We start from the raw sequence: 17,857 nt of genomic DNA, 5'->3' as shown, positions 1-17,857 counted from the left end.
CAGGGTGGAGGCGGGGATATCAGCACTCCCATTCGGAGCCGGTGCTGTCCATTTGGTGTCATGTAGGCGCGGGCTTGCGAGAAGACAATCATTGATTGGTTGGCTGGGCTGAAAAAGCCGAAAGGTCGGCCCCCACCATGCGGCGATTGGCTCACCGGTAGGCGGTACTGGGGGCGTCAGAGGCGGTGTCAGGGGAGGCGGTGGCTCCAGAGATGGCAGTGAGCGAGAGGAGGGGGCTCGCCCGCGGGAGCCCCGCAGAGTTGGGGCAGCAGCTAGTTCTGCTGTTGCTGTTGGGCTGCTGCTGTGGGCGCATCCACCGGCTGGTGCTGACGGTGAGTCTCACCGCGTGGCGATTTGGTGCGGAGGGCGCAGGTTTGTCCCGGAGGAGCCTCTGGCTTGGAGTGGTCTCGTCCTACTTCCCCTTTTCCTTACGAGGGATGGAGCGGTCCGGCGCCCCCTATTCCAGGCCCAGAGTGGTCTCGTCCGATGAGTCCCCTCTGTCCTCCGGATGGAATTGCCTGGCCGGCCTTTCTAGGGTCGTGGCCCGCTTATCCGGGGCGGGGCTTCATCTTCGTGGAACACCCGTTCCAACTCTTAACCCTCTAAATTCTTGGGATCGCTTTGGGCGCTGCCCAGGGGAGTCCCCAGGAGTTCTAGAATGGGGTCTTATGGGCACTCATTGGGACCTTGGGGCTCATTTTGGGATCTAAAAGTTGTCCGGGAGGTGAGGAGCTGACACCAAGATGAATAACTCAGCTCTCAGGGTGGTACTTACTCAGTGAGGGGACTTCCAGGTGCCCCAGGCTATCTCTTTCTGGACTCTCAGAACAGTGGCCAGAGGCCCCAGAGACACCCTGACCCTGCCTGGCATTGGTCTGGCGACACAGCCTCTCCTATCACCTTTTTTGTAGCTGTCCTAAATAAAGGGGTGCAGGAGGGTGCTGAGGCCCTTGGGGGAGCCTGGTGCCAGACCCCCTAGAGCTGAGCTGGTGGAAAGAAGTCTGAACTTCCTCTGCCTCCTTGGTCTACGGCAGGGGGAGAAGCGACCAAACATCCAGCTGAATAGCTTTGGCTTCTACACTAATGGCTCCCTGGAAGTGGACCTGAGCCTCCTGCGGCTGGGTCTTCAGGAGACGAAAGAGAAGACCCCGCTGGTGAGAGGCTTTTGAGGGATTTACTAGAGGAAGACAAGATGCACAAATGTCCGAGCCCCCCTCCCACTCCAGTTCTGAATTCACATCCTAGCTGTGCTTCTCACTCCTATGATCTTTGGCAAGTCCCTTGACCTCTCTGAGCCTCAGTTAACTCATCTGGAACATGGGAATAATAATATCATGCAACATGTGCTACGCACTGAGCTGGGATGGGGGAGAGGGCATAGCAATGAACAAGACAACCCCAGTTCCCGCAGTCAAAATGAGTAGTTAGCATATATTGAATGCTCCCTGGGGACCAGGTACCATGCAAAGCAATTTCCATGGGTCTGTCCCCTTGTAGCCACCTCTCAGGGATGCTATGAAAATGTTACACCTGTAAAGCCAATTTTATAGGTGTTTACACGTGCCCAGAGGTGTGTGGCTTGCTCAGAGTTACAGAGCCTGGATGCAAATCCAAGTGTGCTGGATTCCAAAGCCCAAGGCTGGAAACCATCAACATTTTATTTGATTTTTGTTATTGTTATTATTTTTACGTCAACATTTTAATTGGGGAAAACAGGATGGGCTAGGTCCAGAGGACCAGCCAAGGTCTCCCTGAGCAAGTGATATCCAAGTTGAGTGGCACAGTTTGTTTAGGAGTTAAAGGAAAAGGATTGGGAGGTGTGGGCAGGATGGCTTGCTGAGTGAATGTGAGATCTAGCACATAGTAGGTGTTCAGTAAATTTGAGGTTGTGTTCTATTACTACTGAAAGAGGTGACTGTGTGTGGGGGGGTTTCTCTGCTGGAGTCCCTCACATCCTCCCCTTTTCTTTCTGCTTGCCAGGTGGGGTTCAGTCTGACCCGGATTCGATCTGGCAGTGTTCGATCCTCCTCAGTGAGTGGAGAAGGTGGTGGTGAGGGAGTGAGGAGGGACTAGGATGGTGTGGGGGTGGGCTGTCTTCTGTTTCTGGAACCCAAAAGCTGCTGTTCTTTTCTGGAGAGAGGAGCAGGAAGAGACGCTCCCTTGCAGGGTGGCTGCAGTGGAGGCAGGGTGGAACTGGGTTGGTCGGAGGTGGTAACCAAGGCTCCCTCTTACTCCGCAGACCCAGGACCCCAACGACTGTCCTCTCCAGAAAAACAGTAGCAACCCCCTGGTTCTCTTCCTTATCAACACGAAGGATCTACAGTGAGTTGGGGCTCCCCTAAAGGCCCATCATTTGTATTTCCCTGGGTGTGATACCAATACAAGCTGATCAGGTGGAATGAGAAGCCAGCTGAAAAGAACTTTGCTGCCCTTAATAAGAAAGCCACTTGCTTTTTAATTTCCCTTCCAAGCCTTCTGATTCTGGCCAGGAGGGAGAGAGGGGAAGGGTGCCCAGGGAGTGTTGGAGTCACAGGATAGACGATCTGGACACGGAGATGTTGAGAAAATCCGTAACAATCATTCCTACTTGCTGAATGCTTCCTATGCAGCAAGCAGCTCATCCTGTGAGCTTTACAGGTGTAAACTCATTGATTCCTGATGCTGTTATCCCCATTCTAAAGATGAGAAAACTTAGGCCCAAGAACTGGGATTTGGACCCAAGCAGCCTGGCACCAGAGTCCAGTGGTACCTCTGTATATACAGAGATGTTGCCGCTCTACACATACAACGTTCTCCTTTTTAAATAAGGTACTTCAATAGAATGAGCAAGTCACTGTCACAGAAAGTGACAAATAATCACTGGTGCAGGTAGCGCATGGATGTGACAGCCACCTTGATAGGGGGTGGTCAAATGCTGGAACTTTGTGACCACTGATTCAGCCCAGTGCCAGCCCCCAGGCAGGAGACCCAGAGGGCCCAAAGGGCCATTGAATCCCTCAGCACAGGTGGCATGCCTGACTGAGGTCTTTAGCCTCCTGGCCTCACCTCCCCCCTACCCCCCATCCTCATCCCAGGGTCCAGGTGCGAAAGTATGGGGAGCAGAAGAAGCTATTTATCTCCCCTGGGCTCCTCCCTGAAATGCCATCCGAACCAGGACTCCCAAAGCCAGAGCACTCGGTCACTCCCAAGAAGGACAGTGGTGAGGCAGGCTGGCGTGCGGGCAAGGAGGGGTGGGTGGCAGGGCTACTCTGCACGTCCCCCCATCTTTCTGTTGTCCTTCTGTCTATCTCTAAACTCATCCACTCCTCCCCTCTAGGGACCAGCGCTGCGCTCGTCGAGGCCAAGTCAAAGCCTGCAGTATCGCAAGGAGACCAGCAGGTTTGAGGAAGCCTAGGCAGGAGGGAGGAAGGCCTTGGGGGGAGGGCATGGCCAATGGGGCCCCGCCCCGTGATGCTCAATGCAGGTGCTCTGTCCCCTCAGGGCCTCATTGGGAAGGACGAGGAGCTGGTGTTGGGCCTGGGCCATCACAACAATTCCTACAACTTCAGCGTGAGTGTCTGTGAGCGCCCACGGTCTCCCCTTGCCCCAGAGTGGGGGACCCCCAAGCTGAGGTCCCCTCTCCCCTCTGTCTGCCCCATCACTCAGTTCCATGTGGTGATTGGCTCAAGGGCTGAGGAAGGCCAGTACAGCCTCAGTTTCCACAACTGCTACAACCTGATGCGGGGACAGGAGCAGCCATTCGACATCACAGTGAGCAGACGGGAGGGCAGCACGTCAGCGGGGCCCCAACTACCAGGTGCAGCCTGACCAGTTTGACTTGATCACATCCTCTCCCAGTGGCCACGCCATGAAATGAAAGCTGCTGTACCCATTTGGGAGATGGGAAGCCTCAGGCTCAGAGAGGGGGAGAGCTGGAGACCCCACTTATGGCTCTACAAGTCCAGAGCTAGCGTGCACCCCCCACTGCCCCCTCCCCAGGTAATGATCCGGGAGAAAAACCCTGAGGGCTTCCTGTCAGCATCGGAAATTCCCCTTTTCAAGCTCTACATGGTCATGTCCGCCTGCTTCCTGGCTGCTGGCGTCTTCTGGGTGTCTGTCCTCTGCAAGAACACGTAATACCCTTGCCCCTAGGGGTCCCCCACCTCCCCTACCACCCTCCCATCCCTGCCCCTGACTGATGCCCCCACTTCCCCTTCTGTCCCTAATCCCCTGCCAGGTACAACGTGTTCAAGATCCACTGGCTCATGGCGGCCCTGGCTTTCACCAAGAGCATCTCGCTCCTTTTCCACAGTGTGAGAGCCTGGGCTGGGAGCAGGGGGTGGGGCTGAGGCCTCTGGGTCCCAAGGTCCAGGAAGCAGCCCGAACAGGCCATTCCCCAAACCTCTGCAGACCGTGGGCTTGGCAGTTCCATGTATCCATCCACTTCATCTGTCTGCCTGTCCTTCTGTCCAGCTGTGACTGTCCACTTGACCGATTATCTCACTGTTCATCACCTAACTATGTCCTTTCCTCCATTGTTGTGGCTGTGACTGCCCATCCCTCAGTCCAGCCATCTGTTGGGCTGTGATGGCCCATTTCTGAGTCTACTCGCCATCCTGGTCTTAACTGTCAGTTCAGTCATCTTCCTGGCCCCCTTTGGGACCATCCACCGTCCTAAGCCACCACCATCCCCCCCTTTGGAACCACCGTCCCTCTGTCTGACTGTCCATCCATCCATCGAACTGCAGATCAACTACTACTTCATCAACAGCCAGGGCCACCCCATCGAAGGGCTCGCTGTCATGCACTACATCACACACCTGTGAGTGACGTCTGTGGGCAGGTGGTGGGTGCGGGCCGGGAGGGTGCGGGCCGGGCGTCCTGTCTCACCACAGCAGCTCTCCCCTCCAGGCTGAAGGGTGCTCTCCTCTTCATCACCATCGCTCTGATCGGCTCAGGCTGGGCCTTCGTCAAGTACGTCCTGTCCGACAAGGAGAAGAACATCTTTGGGATTGTGATCCCACTGCAGGTGCGTCTTGGGCCCCAGGTGGGGGCTGGGGGGGGCATGCCTGCTTGTGTGGCATGTGCACCTACCCAGCCCCGCCCCGCAGGTCCTGGCCAACGTGGCCTACATCGTCATTGAGTCCCGTGAGGAGGGCGCCAGCGACTACGGAATCTGGAAGGAGATCCTCTTCCTGGTGGATCTTATCTGCTGCGGCGCCATCCTCTTCCCCGTGGTCTGGTGAGGACCCTGCCCTGCCCACCCAGGCCCCGACCCCACCTCCCACGGACCTGGGCGGAGGCAGTGCTGACCGCTGCATGGGTCCCCTCCTCCATCCCAGGTCCATCCGGCATCTCCAGGACGCATCTGGCACCGACGGGAAAGGTGAGGTCCTGCTCCCCGGAACCCACTGCACAACCAACCCCCATCCGGCTCCAGGCCCTTCATGCTGACCCCTGGATGTCCCTTCCCTCCCTTCTGACTTCCCCCTCCTGCTTTTCTACCCATTTGCCACCCCCTGGATTCCCCTCCAGACTTAGTGCCTGGTGGACACTTCCCCCAAATGTCCTCCCTGTCCCCAGCCCGCCTCCACTTCTCTCCCCTTGGTCCTACTCCCAGCCTCCTCCCCTAACCCCTGCTCTCTGTGCCTACCCCTCAGTGGCAGTGAACCTGGCCAAGCTGAAGCTGTTTCGCCATTACTATGTCATGGTAGGAACCCCGTTCTCACTCATGTCGTGTGTTGATGGGAGAGGGGCACAAACGGCCCCTTGGCACACCCTCCCTAACCCCTCCTGCTGTCCCTCTGAGCCCCGCTGCTCATCCCTCTGCCTGTGATCCGCGGGCTCCAACCCAGGCATCTCCAGGGGTCCTGGTGTCCTCACCACCCCATGCCCACCTCGGCCCCATGTCCACCCGTGTCCCTGCAGGTCATCTGTTACGTCTACTTCACACGGATCATCGCCATCCTGCTGCAGGTGGCCGTGCCCTTCCAGTGGCAGTGGCTATACCAGGTGAGCACAGAGGAGGGAGGGTGGGCCAGACAATGGAGGTGGGGGGACAGGGTGTGTGCCTGACACTCCCACTCTGGCCCTTCACCCCCAGCTCTTGGTGGAAGGCTCCACTCTCGCCTTCTTCGTGCTCACGGGCTACAAGTTCCAGCCTGCAGGTGACAACCCGTACCTGCAGCTGCCTCAGGAGGACGAGGAAGATGTGCAGATGGAGCAAGTGTGAGCCCCGGGCCGGAGCGGCGGGGATCGGGTGGAGTGGGCTGGGCCAGAGGCTCTGAGGGTGGATTGGGTGGGGGCAGGGGGCAGGGCCTGGCACCCCTCAGCTCCTGTACCTGTGTCCTTGCTGTCTCCCTCTAGAATGACTGACTCTGGGTTCCGGGAAGGCCTGTCCAAAGTCAACAAAACAGCCAGTGGGCGGGAGCTGTTGTGATCATCGCCCGTCTCCAACGGACTGACCGTGCTCCTTTGTCCTCCTCTGCTCATACACATTCCTCACTCCAGCTTCTCTCCCGGAGCGTGGGGGGTGGGCAAGAGGGGGGCCGGTGTGCATAAGGCACCCAGCTCCCTGGGAGCCGTGTCCCCAAAGCCCTGTTCTCCTGTCCCTCTGAGCCCCGCTGTTCAGCCCTCTGCCTGTGACCCGCGGGCCCCAACACAGGCATCCCCTGGTCCTGGTGGTCTCACCACCCCAGTGGTCCCTAGGCCCCATGTCCCTACAGTCCCCTTTCCCCCAAGTATGGGGCATCCCTGTCCCCACCCGGGACTACCCCCCCACACACACTTGCATCTGTACAATAATGACCAATCTGTTTTGCTACCTTGGTTTCTTGCATTTCTGGGGGTTAAGGTCTAACACTGAGGTTGTGTTTACAGTTTAGAAACGTGTATTCACTTGGGGGCGTGTTGCAGTATCTATTGCTTTACACAAGCAATAACTATTAATTGAGTAACTGCTGTGTGCGGGACCTATGCCAGGTACTAAGGACAGAGCAGTGACCAAGACCCATCCAGTCCCAACACTCAAGGGGCTCATAGTCCTGGTGGGGGGGAAACTGGGAGGGGGACCAGGAGAGAGACATGTCATCAGACAGTTCCATCACTGGGCCCTGACCCAGCCTGGGAGTCAGGGAAGGATGCTGGCCCAGACGAAACAACATGTGCAAAGGCTGGAGGTGAGGAAAAAGTGTTGACTGAAAGACCCACAAGTGCCTCAGGCTAAAGTATAAGTAAGAGTAGCTAACACATTGTCATTGGTACATGCTGCACCCTATTCTAAGGCTTCCATGGACCTTAACTCATTAAAAAGCCTGTGAGGCACAGAGAGGCTAAGTAACTCCCCCAACGTCACATAGCTAATGAGTTGGTAGAAAACTCAGGACTCAAAATGCCAGTGACTACATCTCACCTTGCCCCCCTCCATTTGCTGTGTGGCCCTGGATAAATGGTTTAATCTCCATTTCCTCGTGTTAAATGGGAGTCGTTGAGTATCACGTATGATACTGAGTGTCTAGCTCAGCGCAGTGCCCAGCAACACAGCCTGACCTTTCATGGACTGCCCTGACCTTGAGTGACCCCAGGTTAGAAATGCATCTGTGCACATACCTGTGGGAAGACTCCCAAAATGCATTGTGTCCCCTCCACTCCCCACCTCACCCTTTAGAGCACCTTGAACGCCTTTTGAAGCTTTGAGAAACGTTTGTCAATGGGTCCACAGGCATGGACGAGTAGGGAGCCAGGCAGAGGTCAAAGCTTCCTGCAGGCGGAAACAAGAGTAACTGGGGCCTAGATGAATAAATAGCCCAATCAGACAAAGAAGGAAGTGGGAAGGCATTGCAGACTGAGGAAGTTATGTGATAATGGTGGAGAAGCTCAGAATAGTTTGCAAGTCTCACTGCAGGCCTGGCTGGGGCCAGTGGGAGGTGGAGAACACGGGGCAGAAGCCTAAAGATAGGCAGACACACTTGGACTTCATGCTGGGGCCCATGGCCGTCAAGGAAGAGTTTAAAGCAGGGAAGGAAATGGCCACACAGGGTCGATGTTTTATCCACGTGCATGCTGGGGTAGCAGGGTCATGGCTCCCCAAAGATGTTCACGTTCTACTCCCCAGAACCTGTGAATATGTTACATCATATGACAAAAGGCACTTTGTAGATACGATTTTTAAAGGATCTTAGACTAGAGGATTATTCTGGATCATCCAGGTGGGCCCAATGTCATTATAAGGGTCCTTTTAAGAGGGAGGCAGGAGGGTCAGGGTGAGAGAATGAGATGTAATGATGGAAACTTTGAACATGAAGGAAGGAGCCACGAGCCAAGGAACACAGGCAGCTTCTAGAAGCTGGAAACGGCATGGGACAGAATTTCCCCCTGGAACCTCCAGAAGGAACCAGCCCTGCTAACACCTTGATTTCAGACTTCTGCCCTCCAGAACTGTAAGATAATAAATAGGTGCTGTTTTAAGCCACCCTGTGGTCATTTGTTACAGTAGCAGTCAGAAACTCACAGTTTAGGAGCATGAACTCAAGTCCAGCTGCCTGGGTTCATTTCCCAGCTCTTACAGCTAGAGGATCTGAGTCAAATGGCTGAATCCCTCAGTGTCTCCATCTGTAAGATGGGGATAAAAATAGCACCTATGGCAGGAGGACTAGGCCAGTTCAGATACATGAAATAGACAAGATTCTGCTATCTGAGCCTCATGAAGATGTTCATACGTATTCATGTATTAATTACACATCATAACTTTGTAGAAGAAATACAAAGGTATGTTTTAGAAAACCCCAGTTGCAGTGGAGTAGATGAACTGGAGGGGGTGAGTCTAAAGCAGGGATGCCATGAATAGATGGGCTGGGAGAGAGTCCAGAAGTTGGCAAGGGCTCGACACAGAGGCTGAGGGAGAAGGAGGAAGGGGGTACTCTGGCTGGGAGGCCTGGTGGGGCTGTCACCAAAATCAGGCAACAGGGAGAAGAAACAGGTGTGAGTAAAAATAAAAATACAGTTCAAGCACACCCAGCACTCACTATGTGTGGGGTGCCAGGCTGAACTTTCTGCTTGCCTGATGCTACCGGCTTGACACCCTAAGACTTGGAGGGAAGTTCCAGGAATGTCTAATGCACCTACAGATCAGGAACTGAGGCCGGGAGAAGTCAAAATTAGAATCAAAACCTCTGCCTGCTGCATCCTCCCTGGATGGGAGCCTCTCTGCTGAGTGTGCATGAGGGGGTGGGGGAAAGAGCCAGAGGGCAAATAGATTGATTCAACCAGGTCAAGGTTACCTACGAGTTAATGAGTAATGAGTGGGGGTGAGGGGAAGCCCAAGCTGCTTGTTGGGGTTACGGTATCTGGCTGGGGGTCCTGAGGGAAGTTCTCAGAAAGCAACATGTAGTAGGGACCTTATCCTGGAAGTGGTGGGCTGGGAAGGAGCCGAGTTTCTTGCTTTTCCCAAGCCTGGCAGTGCGTCTGTGGGGAAAGAGTGGGGGTGCAGCAGGAGGATAACTGCTCCCAGACAGGGGTGATGTTGGGGAGGGGCACTCAGGCCCCCCACCCAGATGTCATCCCCACTTCCTTCCTCTTCTTCTCTCCTTACACCCCAGCTAGGGTTGCCACACGAAATATAGAGCGGCCAGTTCAATTTGAATTTCAGATAAATAACAGGTACTTGCTACAAGTACGTTGCAGATGGCTCACTTAGTTTCAGTGTAGGCAGCCTCGCTCTCCTGCCCTCCATGCCCAAAGGCTGGGCCAGGTGGGCCTGCGAACTGGAAATCCCCCCACAAGCCTCCTTCCCTCCCCCCTCCCTTCTGGCTTATCTTGCCCACCATCCCCCTCCCAAACTTCAGGCACAAATGCACATACTCCAGGAAAGGGGCGTGAAGAATTCCTCCTGTAACCTCTGTCCCTCCCAGTGGGCACCTTGCTGCACTTTCCCCTCCATCCCTCCTGTGGTCCGGGGCTTTGAGGAATCTCTGCTCCTTTAATTGTCAAAACATCATGGACTATCATCAGTCCTATTGTTCCGATGGGTCAACTGAGGTTCTGAGAAAAGAGGAACCAAGCCTTGCAGGGAGACAACGACCAGTCCAGGAATTTCTTCTCAAGCTTGTCAAACCACAGAGCCTGACTGCTTAAGGATATAATGAAACCAGTAAATGGGGTGGGGGCTGAGGGAGGGGCAGGGGAAGAAGATAGAAAGTATTGGGAGGCTGGAGGCTCCTAGCAGGAACCCCCACCTCAGTTTCAGAAGCTGAATCCTGATTCTGAAAAATAAGCAGGTGTTTGCCCTCTGTCTCCTCCTCTTCCAAAGAAAGGGTGTCGCAATCACAGCAGACAGAGGCCAGGTTTGTTCTGTTTCTTCACACCTCCCCCACTCGGGGCATGGGCAAGGCCGGGAAAAGAGCGTGGTTTACAGGAACTCAGAGCGAGTCCCCTGTTAACCCCATCAGCGGGGCTTTGGAAACTAGCCTTCCAGAAATCAGCATCCCCACCAACTATGCCTGACTTCACACACCCCCTACCCCAGAGGCCCAACTTGCTTTGAATCAAAGAGATGCAAGTTAAAAAAATGACACTGAGGCAAAAATTCAAAGCTTTGCCAACATGCTCTCAAGTAAGGGTGGGTGCAGTGGGGAAATTGACAGTTTCCTGCAGAGCCCCGAGTATGTAATTTGATACAATTATGGAGGGGAATCAGAGCTATCTAGCAAGATTACTAACTGAATATAGACTTTGATCCAGGTTATCGCCTTTCCTTACAATAACAACCTGTGAAGTGGGTGCTGTGATAACCCCATTTTACATGGGGAAACTGAGGCTCGGAGTGGCTCTCAGGAGCTTGATACAAATAACAAGTGCGGAGCTGGAAATTGACACAGGCTCAGGATAACTGGCTGACCAGAGCATGGTTTGTAACCATGGAAGTCTGTCCATCAGGTTGGAGGCTGGTGACTTTCACATAATATAGTAATAAGAGGCAGTTCCTTTTAAGAACAAGGAAGTTTTCTGTGCACTGATAATCAACAATCTCTAAGGTATATTGTTTATATATGTAAAACAAAAAGCAAGGTGTACCTCAAGGAGACCAGGAAGAACAGTATGTGGAGCATGCTAATATTTGTTTTTACAGCTTGTGAATGTTCGTAAGTGCATAAGATACCTCTGGAAAAAAACATGAGATTTGGTTATATGGTCATGGCTAGGACCTGCATGGCTCACAACAGGTGCAGGAGGAAAATTACCTTTTCCCTGTATATCTACTTGTACCTTTTAGATATTAAACCATATGAATATATTATCTATGCACATAAAAAAATAAATATGATTTTAATAATAATAATACCCTAAGAGGATCTTGATGTAAGACAGATACAAAAGCTAGCCATGGAGACGTTCCTCACTGATGACTTTTTAAAACATCACAGCCATTCAGGCATTCTAACAAGAGTAGGTGAAGGGAGCTGAAGATTCCCTTGGCCCAAGAAAACATGCTCACCTGGACAGTGGACTCCTATACATACTTCAAAGCCCAGCCCAAAGGTCCCCTCCTCCAAGAAGCCTTCCCTGACCTTCCAAGAAGCAGAGTTCTTCTTTTTCACCGGGGAAGACATTCCACAGGACTAGGAGTGTCTGTGCTGGACTCTGTCTCCCTTTCCTACCCCATCATGGAAGACTCTAGAAATGGGATTCTAGCTACCAGCATAGAGATGGCCTTATCGGAAGGGCTTGGTTAATAAATGCATGGACAAAACTTGACTGGGGGCCAAGCCCAGATATGTTTGGTGGGAGGCTCTCTGGTTCTTGGTGTCGCTCCACTACAAAGTGGGTGTAACAGGGAAGCTCCCTCTTCACCAGCTGACCTTGACCCTGAGGGAGGCCAGGGCAGGGGGCAGTTGTGTTCATATTGGAGGAGGACATGTCCTCAGGTTTCTTACCCCAGGATGGGCTGGCCCCAGGGATTGAAAAATGTAGGAAACAGTATTGAGAAATCTGGGGCAGCCCCAGGGAGGGGAGAGGCTACAGGGAGTGGAGGGCAGGGCTAAGAAGAGGAAAGGCAGGAGCCAGATAAAAGACAGCCTCCAACAGCCACTGCTCACTCCTCCCCGTCCTCTCCCTCTGTCCCCCAGCCCTCTGTCCTGTCCCTCTGTCCCTCCACTGTCCCTACACCATGGGGCCTGCCTCAGGTCCCAGCCTGCTGCTGCTCCTGCTGACCAGCCTCCCCCTGGCTCTGGGGGACCCCATGTGAGTTGTCATGACCCCAACCCAAACAAGGTGACTTCTGAGGTGGCAGTAGGCATTCCTGGGTTCAGGTACCTGTAGAATTCAGGGTGGACTTGGGTGTCTGTGGAAGAGAGGTTAGCAGGTTGGGATTTTAATAAATGTGGGCTACCTATGACTTTGAGGGTTTATGGGTTGGGCGTCTGGGGAATTCAGGGATTACACAGGGAATTACACAGGCAATTCTGTGTAATGGAGGGTTGACTATTTATAAAACTGGGGATCTGGAGGTTTAGGTTGCATGTGATGTTCAGTAATTATATGGATGAGGTGGTTTGGACTACCCAAGATTTGGGAGATTGCAGTTTCGGGATTTATGGGTTTCAGCATTTGCAGAGATGAGGTGTGGATTTATGTTGACTGGGGTGGCAGCGGGGCATGAATTTGGTTCTATTAATAGGCCCTGGGTGCTAGAGGTTTAATAGAGGCTTGGGGTTCAAGGACTTGGAGTTTAAAAGTTGGTGCATGTGAGTTTGGGTGTGTATAGTTTGGGTGTTTGAAGGTTTGGGTGTTTAGAGACTTGGAGTGTTTAAAGATGTACAGATTAGGGGTGCAGGAGTAGGTATGTGGGATCTCCGATTGTGGATTTGGAAGTCTGGAGAATTAGAGGAGTTGCTCGTTTTGAGGTTCAGGGGTTGATGGAACCCACAGCCCCTGAGTCGTCAGCTGGTGGTCAGCTGGATCCCCACCAGAACCAGCGCCTGGGGCAGAGCGCTGACCCCGGTGAAGGCTGGAATGTCAGGTCCCTGGGATGACCACGTGCCCCCCTCCGGCAGGTTCTCCATGATCACCCCCAACGTCTTGCGGCTGGAGAGTGAGGAAATGGTGGTGTTGGAGGCCCACGACGTGCAAGAAAACGTTCCCGTCACGGTCACCGTCCACGACTTCCCAGCCAAGAAACAAGTGATGGCCAACGAGAAAACTGTGCTGACCAGCGCCAATGGCTACCTGGGTACCGTCAACATCAAGGTGGGTGAGCTTTGGAACCCAGGCCTGTGGACGCTCTGCGGCTCTCTGAGTCTCCTCCCCATTCGAGCCCCTCCCTAGGTTAGCCCCGCCCGGTCTAAGCCCCACCCCTCTCAGAGTTTCTCCCCCTCTGAGCCTGTCCCCTTCCAATACTGACCATCTCTGCGCCCCTCCCCGTTTCTGAGCTCTTTCCCCTCCTAGCCCTCTCTTCCTTCAGAGCCCCTCCCCTCTCTGAGTCTCCTCCCCTTTCTGAGAGCCCTTCCCCTATGGAGCCCTCCCTCAGTCCTCTGAGCCTCCCTGTCTGATTCCGCCTTCCCATGGCCCTCTCTGACCCCTACCCATTCTCTTGCCCCTTGCTCCCTCTCCGTTACCCCTTTCTCCCCAAACCTGGGCAAACTAGGGAAGCCCAGAGTGATGGACAGGCTCTATTGTGAGGAGGGGCAGGTGTGGACCCAGCCGAAGGCCTAGAGGCTGGATCATAGGCAAGGGGCTCTGGAGCAGACCCCTACTGATACTCTGGTCCATGCCTAGATCCCGGCCAGCAAGGAGTTACGCTCAGAGAAAGGGCACAAGTTCGTGAGTGTCCAGGCAGTGTTCGGGAAAACCGTGGTGGAGAAGGTGGTGCTGGTCAGCCTTCAGAGCGGTTACCTCTTCATCCAGACTGACAAGACCATTTACACCCCAGGCTCCACGGGTAAGGGGCTGGGGAGTGACAGGAGAGGGCAGGGGCATCAGGAGGCGCAGGGCCTCACCGACCTGTCCCTTTCTCTCCCACCACCCCCAAGTTCTCTATCGGATCTTCACTGTTGACCACAAGCTGCTGCCCGTGGGCCGGACGGTTATCATCAGCATTGAGGTACCAGTCACACAGGGACTCAAACACGCCCGGGTCAAAGACTTAGGGAGAGACAACGAGAGATAGACAGAGAAAGAGATGTTAGAAAAGGCACAGCGGCAGAGACCCAGAGGCAAAGAAATATAGAGGCAGAACCACAGAGAGAGGCTTGGAGATGGGTGGGGACCCAAAAAGACAGCATAGAGTGATACTTGCGCCCGTGGGTTCCGGCCCCCAATAAACCTCTGGTCACTGTGACTCTGGACAGGTCATTCACCTTCCTAAGACTCAGTTTTCTCATCTGAAGATTGGGTTGACATAATTCTATGTAGTAGTCTGTTCTGCCTGCTGCAGCCAGGGGGCGCCTAGGAGCACCTGAGTCAGGTCCCGCCCCTCCTCTGCCCCACAGCCTTCCAGGGCTCCCACCTCCCTCAGGGTAAAAGCTTAAGTCCTCCTCCCCAAGGCCCTCAAGGCCCTGAAAGACCCCCCCACCACAACCTACCTCTTCTTTCGCCCCCTCACTCACTCTGCTCCGGCCACATGTGTCTCCTGGCTATTCTTCCAACGTGCCAGGCACAGTCCTGTCCAGCCCTAGGGCCTTTGCAGTGGCTGTGCCCTCTGTCCAAAAAACTCTCTTCCTCCAAATAGTCACACCACTTGCCCCTCACCTCCTTCAAGGCTTTGCTCAAATGTCACAAATGTCCCAATTTTACAGTGAGGCCTCCCTGAGCGCCCTGTAAAATTGCAACCCCTCCCCCCCACACATACACTCAAACACGCACTCTACTCTCCTCCCTGCCCACCACCTCCTTTTGCTATAGTGTAAATTGGATTAATTCATTTGTTAATTGCCAACCTCTGAGGAATCTAAATTCCCCAAAGGGAGGGGTTTTTAATCTGTTCCTTCAGGAGCCTTATCTCCTGAACCCAACAAAGTGCTTGGTGTATGTAATAGGGTTTAACAAAAACTTATTGGAAGAAAGGATGCAGGGAGGGAAAAAGTAAGGAGAAAATGAAATGTCACCTTGTGCTAACAGGAATGCATTATACACAGTTACCCGGATTTCCAAGAGAAGCCAGAAAACCAGATTTTTATGTGATGTCTTCTGATGTTTAACTGTTGGCAACATTTGAAATAATATGTGTATACAAAATAACTATTCTTGTAGGTCAAAAAGTTAAATGTAGGCAATTGTGTGTGGCTTAGCACAAATCAAATGTTTAGCCCAGGGTGCAGCACAAAAGTAGATAATAAACGCTAGTTATTATTAATATTCAGGGTGACACTGATAATAATGAATTCCTGCTTACATGCATCATGTCCCAGGCCAGGGGCTATATTTATCTCCTGTTTTGAGATATGCACATTGAACACAGATAGGTTAAGTAACTTGCCCAAGGTCACACAGCTTGTAAGTGGCACAGTGGGAATTTGAACCCAGGCTGACTGATTGAGGCTGAACTGTAGATATGACACAGAGATAGTGTCCAGACTCAGGGAGGAAGAGAAGAGCCAAGGGGCCAAGCCTGGTTTCTAAAGAGCCATACCCCTCCCTGTCTCCCCACAGACCCCTGATGGTGTTCCTGTCAAGAGGGACACCCTATCTTCTCAAAACCAGTTTGGCATCTTGCCCTTGTCTTGGAACATCCCGGAGCTGGTCAAGTATGTCAGGCCCTCCAGGAGGGGTTTCAGGGCTCCCCTATTCCAGAAAAAGGAGTGGGGGGCTGCTCAGCCTGGCCAGATCACTCACATGCCTTCCCCACAGCATGGGGCAGTGGAAGATCCGAGCCCACTATGAAGATTCGCCACAGCAGGTCTTCTCTGCTGAGTTTGAGGTGAAGGAATATGGTAAGAGGAGGAGGGAGCCAGGGTCGGGGGATCCTGTAACACTGGGCCCAGTGCTGGCCCCCCACCAGTGTCGTCTCTCCCCCCAGTGCTGCCCAGTTTTGAGGTCCAAGTGGAGCCTGAAGAGAAATTCTACTACATCGATGACCCAGAGGGCCTGGCGGTCACCATCACGGCCAGGTGAGGGGATCAGTTGAGGGGCTGGGTGAAGGGCCAGGTGAGGGCCAGGTGAGAGGCCAGGTGAAGGGCCAGGTGAGGAGCCAGGTAAGGGACCACTTAAGGGGTCAGGTGATGTCCAGGTGAGGGCCTGGGTGAGGGCCAGATGACAGACCAATTGAGGGGTCAGGTGGGGACCAGGTGAGGGGTCAGATGGGGACTAGGTGAGGGGCTGGGTGAGGGCCAGGTGAAGGACCAAGTGAGGGGTCAGGTGGGGACCAGGTGAGGGGTCAGATAAACGCCAGGTGAAGGACCAGGTGAGGGCCAGTTGAGAACTAGGTAAGTGTGAGATGAGGGGCCGGGGGCTCTGGGTCCTCACCATGGCCAGTGGAAGTTTGGGGGGGAGACTCAGATTTTCAGGAGGGAAGAATCTGAGACTCTCTTTACCACACAGGTTCTTGTATGGAAAGAATGTGGATGGAACAGCCTTTGTCATCTTTGGGGTCCAGGATGGTGACCAGAGGATTTCTCTGGCCGAGTCTCTCACCCGTGTTGTGGTACCTGCTAGAGGCCCCCTGAGTCTCCACCACTCTGAACCCCTCCCTCTCCCTCTCTGGGATCTCCTCCCCATCTGAGTCCCTCCACCTCTCTGAGACCTCTCATTTCCTCCCCTAGATCGCGGATGGCACTGGGGAGACCAAGCTGAAGCGAGAGGTCCTGCTGGGTGGGGTGCAGCCCTCCCGAGAGGATGCCCTGGTGGGAAAGTCATTGTACGTGTCTGTCACTGTCATCCTGCAGTCAGGTGAGGCCTGGACTGAGGGTGGAGGCCCCGTACAACTACACAGTACCGTCTGAGAGGGGAGGCCCAGCTGAGGGGGGACATCCAGTCTGAGGTGGGAGGTCCAGAGTGAAGGTGAGGTTCAGACAAGGAAGGTCCAGTCTGGGCTGAGAGGCCCAGCATGAGGGAGGGGGCCCGGAATGAAGGTAGGATCCATTCTGAGGTGCAAAACCCAGTCTGATGGGGGAGGCCCAATCTGAGGGAGGAGGCCTTGAATAAAGGTACAGCACCCTATCTGAGGAGAAAGGCCCAGTATGAAGGCGGGGCCCAGTCTGATGGGGAAGGCCCATACTAAAGGGGAGATCCAGTCTGAGGAGGGAGGCCCAGTATAAGGGCAAGGTCCAATCTGAGGGGAGAGGCCAGGTTCTGAGGGATGGCCCAAGAGCCCTCCCTCACAGCTGGTCCCCTCAGGCAGCGACATGGTGGAGGCAGAGCGCAGTGGGATCCCCATCGTGACCTCCCCCTACCAGATTCACTTCACCAAGACACCCAAGTTCTTCAAACCCGCCATGCCCTTCAACCTCATGGTGAGACCCAGGCTGGGGCTGTACCCGCCACCCCTCTCCTGAGCACGGGCCACCCCTCTGGGTCTGCTGAACCCCCTCCACCTTCTCCTGCACCCACAGGTATTTGTCACAAACCCTGACGGCTCCCCTGCCCGCCGCGTTCCCGTGGTGACCCAGGGCTCTGGGGACGTGCAGTCCCAAACTCAGGATGATGGCTTGGCCAAGCTAACCATCAACACACCCAACAGCCGGCAGCCCTTGACCATCACCGTGAGTACACGCCGACCTCGGGACCCCACACCAGGGAGGCAGGGGACTTTATTTCTAAAGCAGGTTCCTGACATTTGTACCAAGGGATCTTGGTACAAAGGGATCTTGGTCATGTGTATAGTGGGGTCTTTTCATTTGCACAAAGAGGTCTCGCCACTCGCATAGAGATGTTTCCTTTGCATAGAGGG

At 54.1% G+C, this 17,857-nt stretch overlaps 2 protein-coding genes and 1 long non-coding RNA gene across 6 annotated transcripts in view; 2 read left to right on the top strand and 1 right to left on the bottom strand.

Moving 5' to 3' along the window:
• The first annotated feature begins 167 nt into the window (after positions 1-167).
• GPR108 (G protein-coupled receptor 108) lies at positions 168-6,802 on the top strand. 4 transcript variants are annotated; one of them, XM_019710798.2, is made up of 18 exons: positions 168-332; positions 1,035-1,154; positions 1,981-2,031; positions 2,240-2,322; positions 3,075-3,199; positions 3,317-3,378; positions 3,481-3,549; positions 3,646-3,750; positions 3,979-4,112; positions 4,217-4,292; positions 4,728-4,801; positions 4,891-5,008; positions 5,091-5,221; positions 5,322-5,365; positions 5,640-5,689; positions 5,908-5,991; positions 6,083-6,207; positions 6,346-6,802. In XM_019710798.2, exons 1-18 carry the CDS (start codon positions 213-215, stop codon positions 6,416-6,418), a joined length of 1,644 nt encoding a protein of 547 aa, XP_019566357.2. In that variant the 5' UTR covers positions 168-212; the 3' UTR covers positions 6,419-6,802. The 4 variants fall into 4 exon arrangements, with proteins under 4 accessions (XP_019566357.2, XP_074193792.1, XP_074193793.1 ...); XM_074337691.1 differs by having other exon boundaries at positions 209-332; positions 912-1,154; XM_074337690.1 differs by lacking the exon at positions 168-332 and adding an exon at positions 528-724.
• Positions 4,800-11,680, bottom strand: LOC141572679 (uncharacterized). Its single transcript, XR_012498034.1, has 2 exons — positions 11,471-11,680; positions 4,800-4,960 (listed from the first exon to the last, which is right to left on the bottom strand). It is a non-coding gene; the product is annotated as an uncharacterized LOC141572679 (long non-coding RNA).
• Positions 11,681-11,932: 252 nt separating this feature from the next.
• The window catches only part of C3 (complement C3), a 29,697-nt gene continuing 23,772 nt past the window's right edge, over positions 11,933-17,857 (top strand). Inside the window, exons 1-11 of the mRNA XM_019710799.2 lie at positions 11,933-12,216; positions 13,029-13,221; positions 13,750-13,912; positions 14,004-14,074; positions 15,622-15,716; positions 15,820-15,902; positions 15,989-16,079; positions 16,510-16,612; positions 16,731-16,857; positions 17,305-17,420; positions 17,520-17,669. Coding sequence (XP_019566358.2) covers positions 12,143-12,216; positions 13,029-13,221; positions 13,750-13,912; positions 14,004-14,074; positions 15,622-15,716; positions 15,820-15,902; positions 15,989-16,079; positions 16,510-16,612; positions 16,731-16,857; positions 17,305-17,420; positions 17,520-17,669 — 1,266 coding nt within the window. The 5' untranslated portion in view covers positions 11,933-12,142. The remainder of the gene's footprint in view (positions 12,217-13,028; positions 13,222-13,749; positions 13,913-14,003; positions 14,075-15,621; positions 15,717-15,819; positions 15,903-15,988; positions 16,080-16,509; positions 16,613-16,730; positions 16,858-17,304; positions 17,421-17,519; positions 17,670-17,857) is intronic.

The sequence above is a fragment of the Rhinolophus sinicus genome, linkage group LG07 (genome assembly GCF_036562045.2).
Source record: "Rhinolophus sinicus isolate RSC01 linkage group LG07, ASM3656204v1, whole genome shotgun sequence".
Taxonomy (NCBI): Eukaryota; Metazoa; Chordata; class Mammalia; order Chiroptera; family Rhinolophidae; genus Rhinolophus; species Rhinolophus sinicus.
The sequence above is the reverse complement of the archived record's forward strand: the minus strand, read 5'-3'. Positions and strand labels throughout refer to the sequence as shown.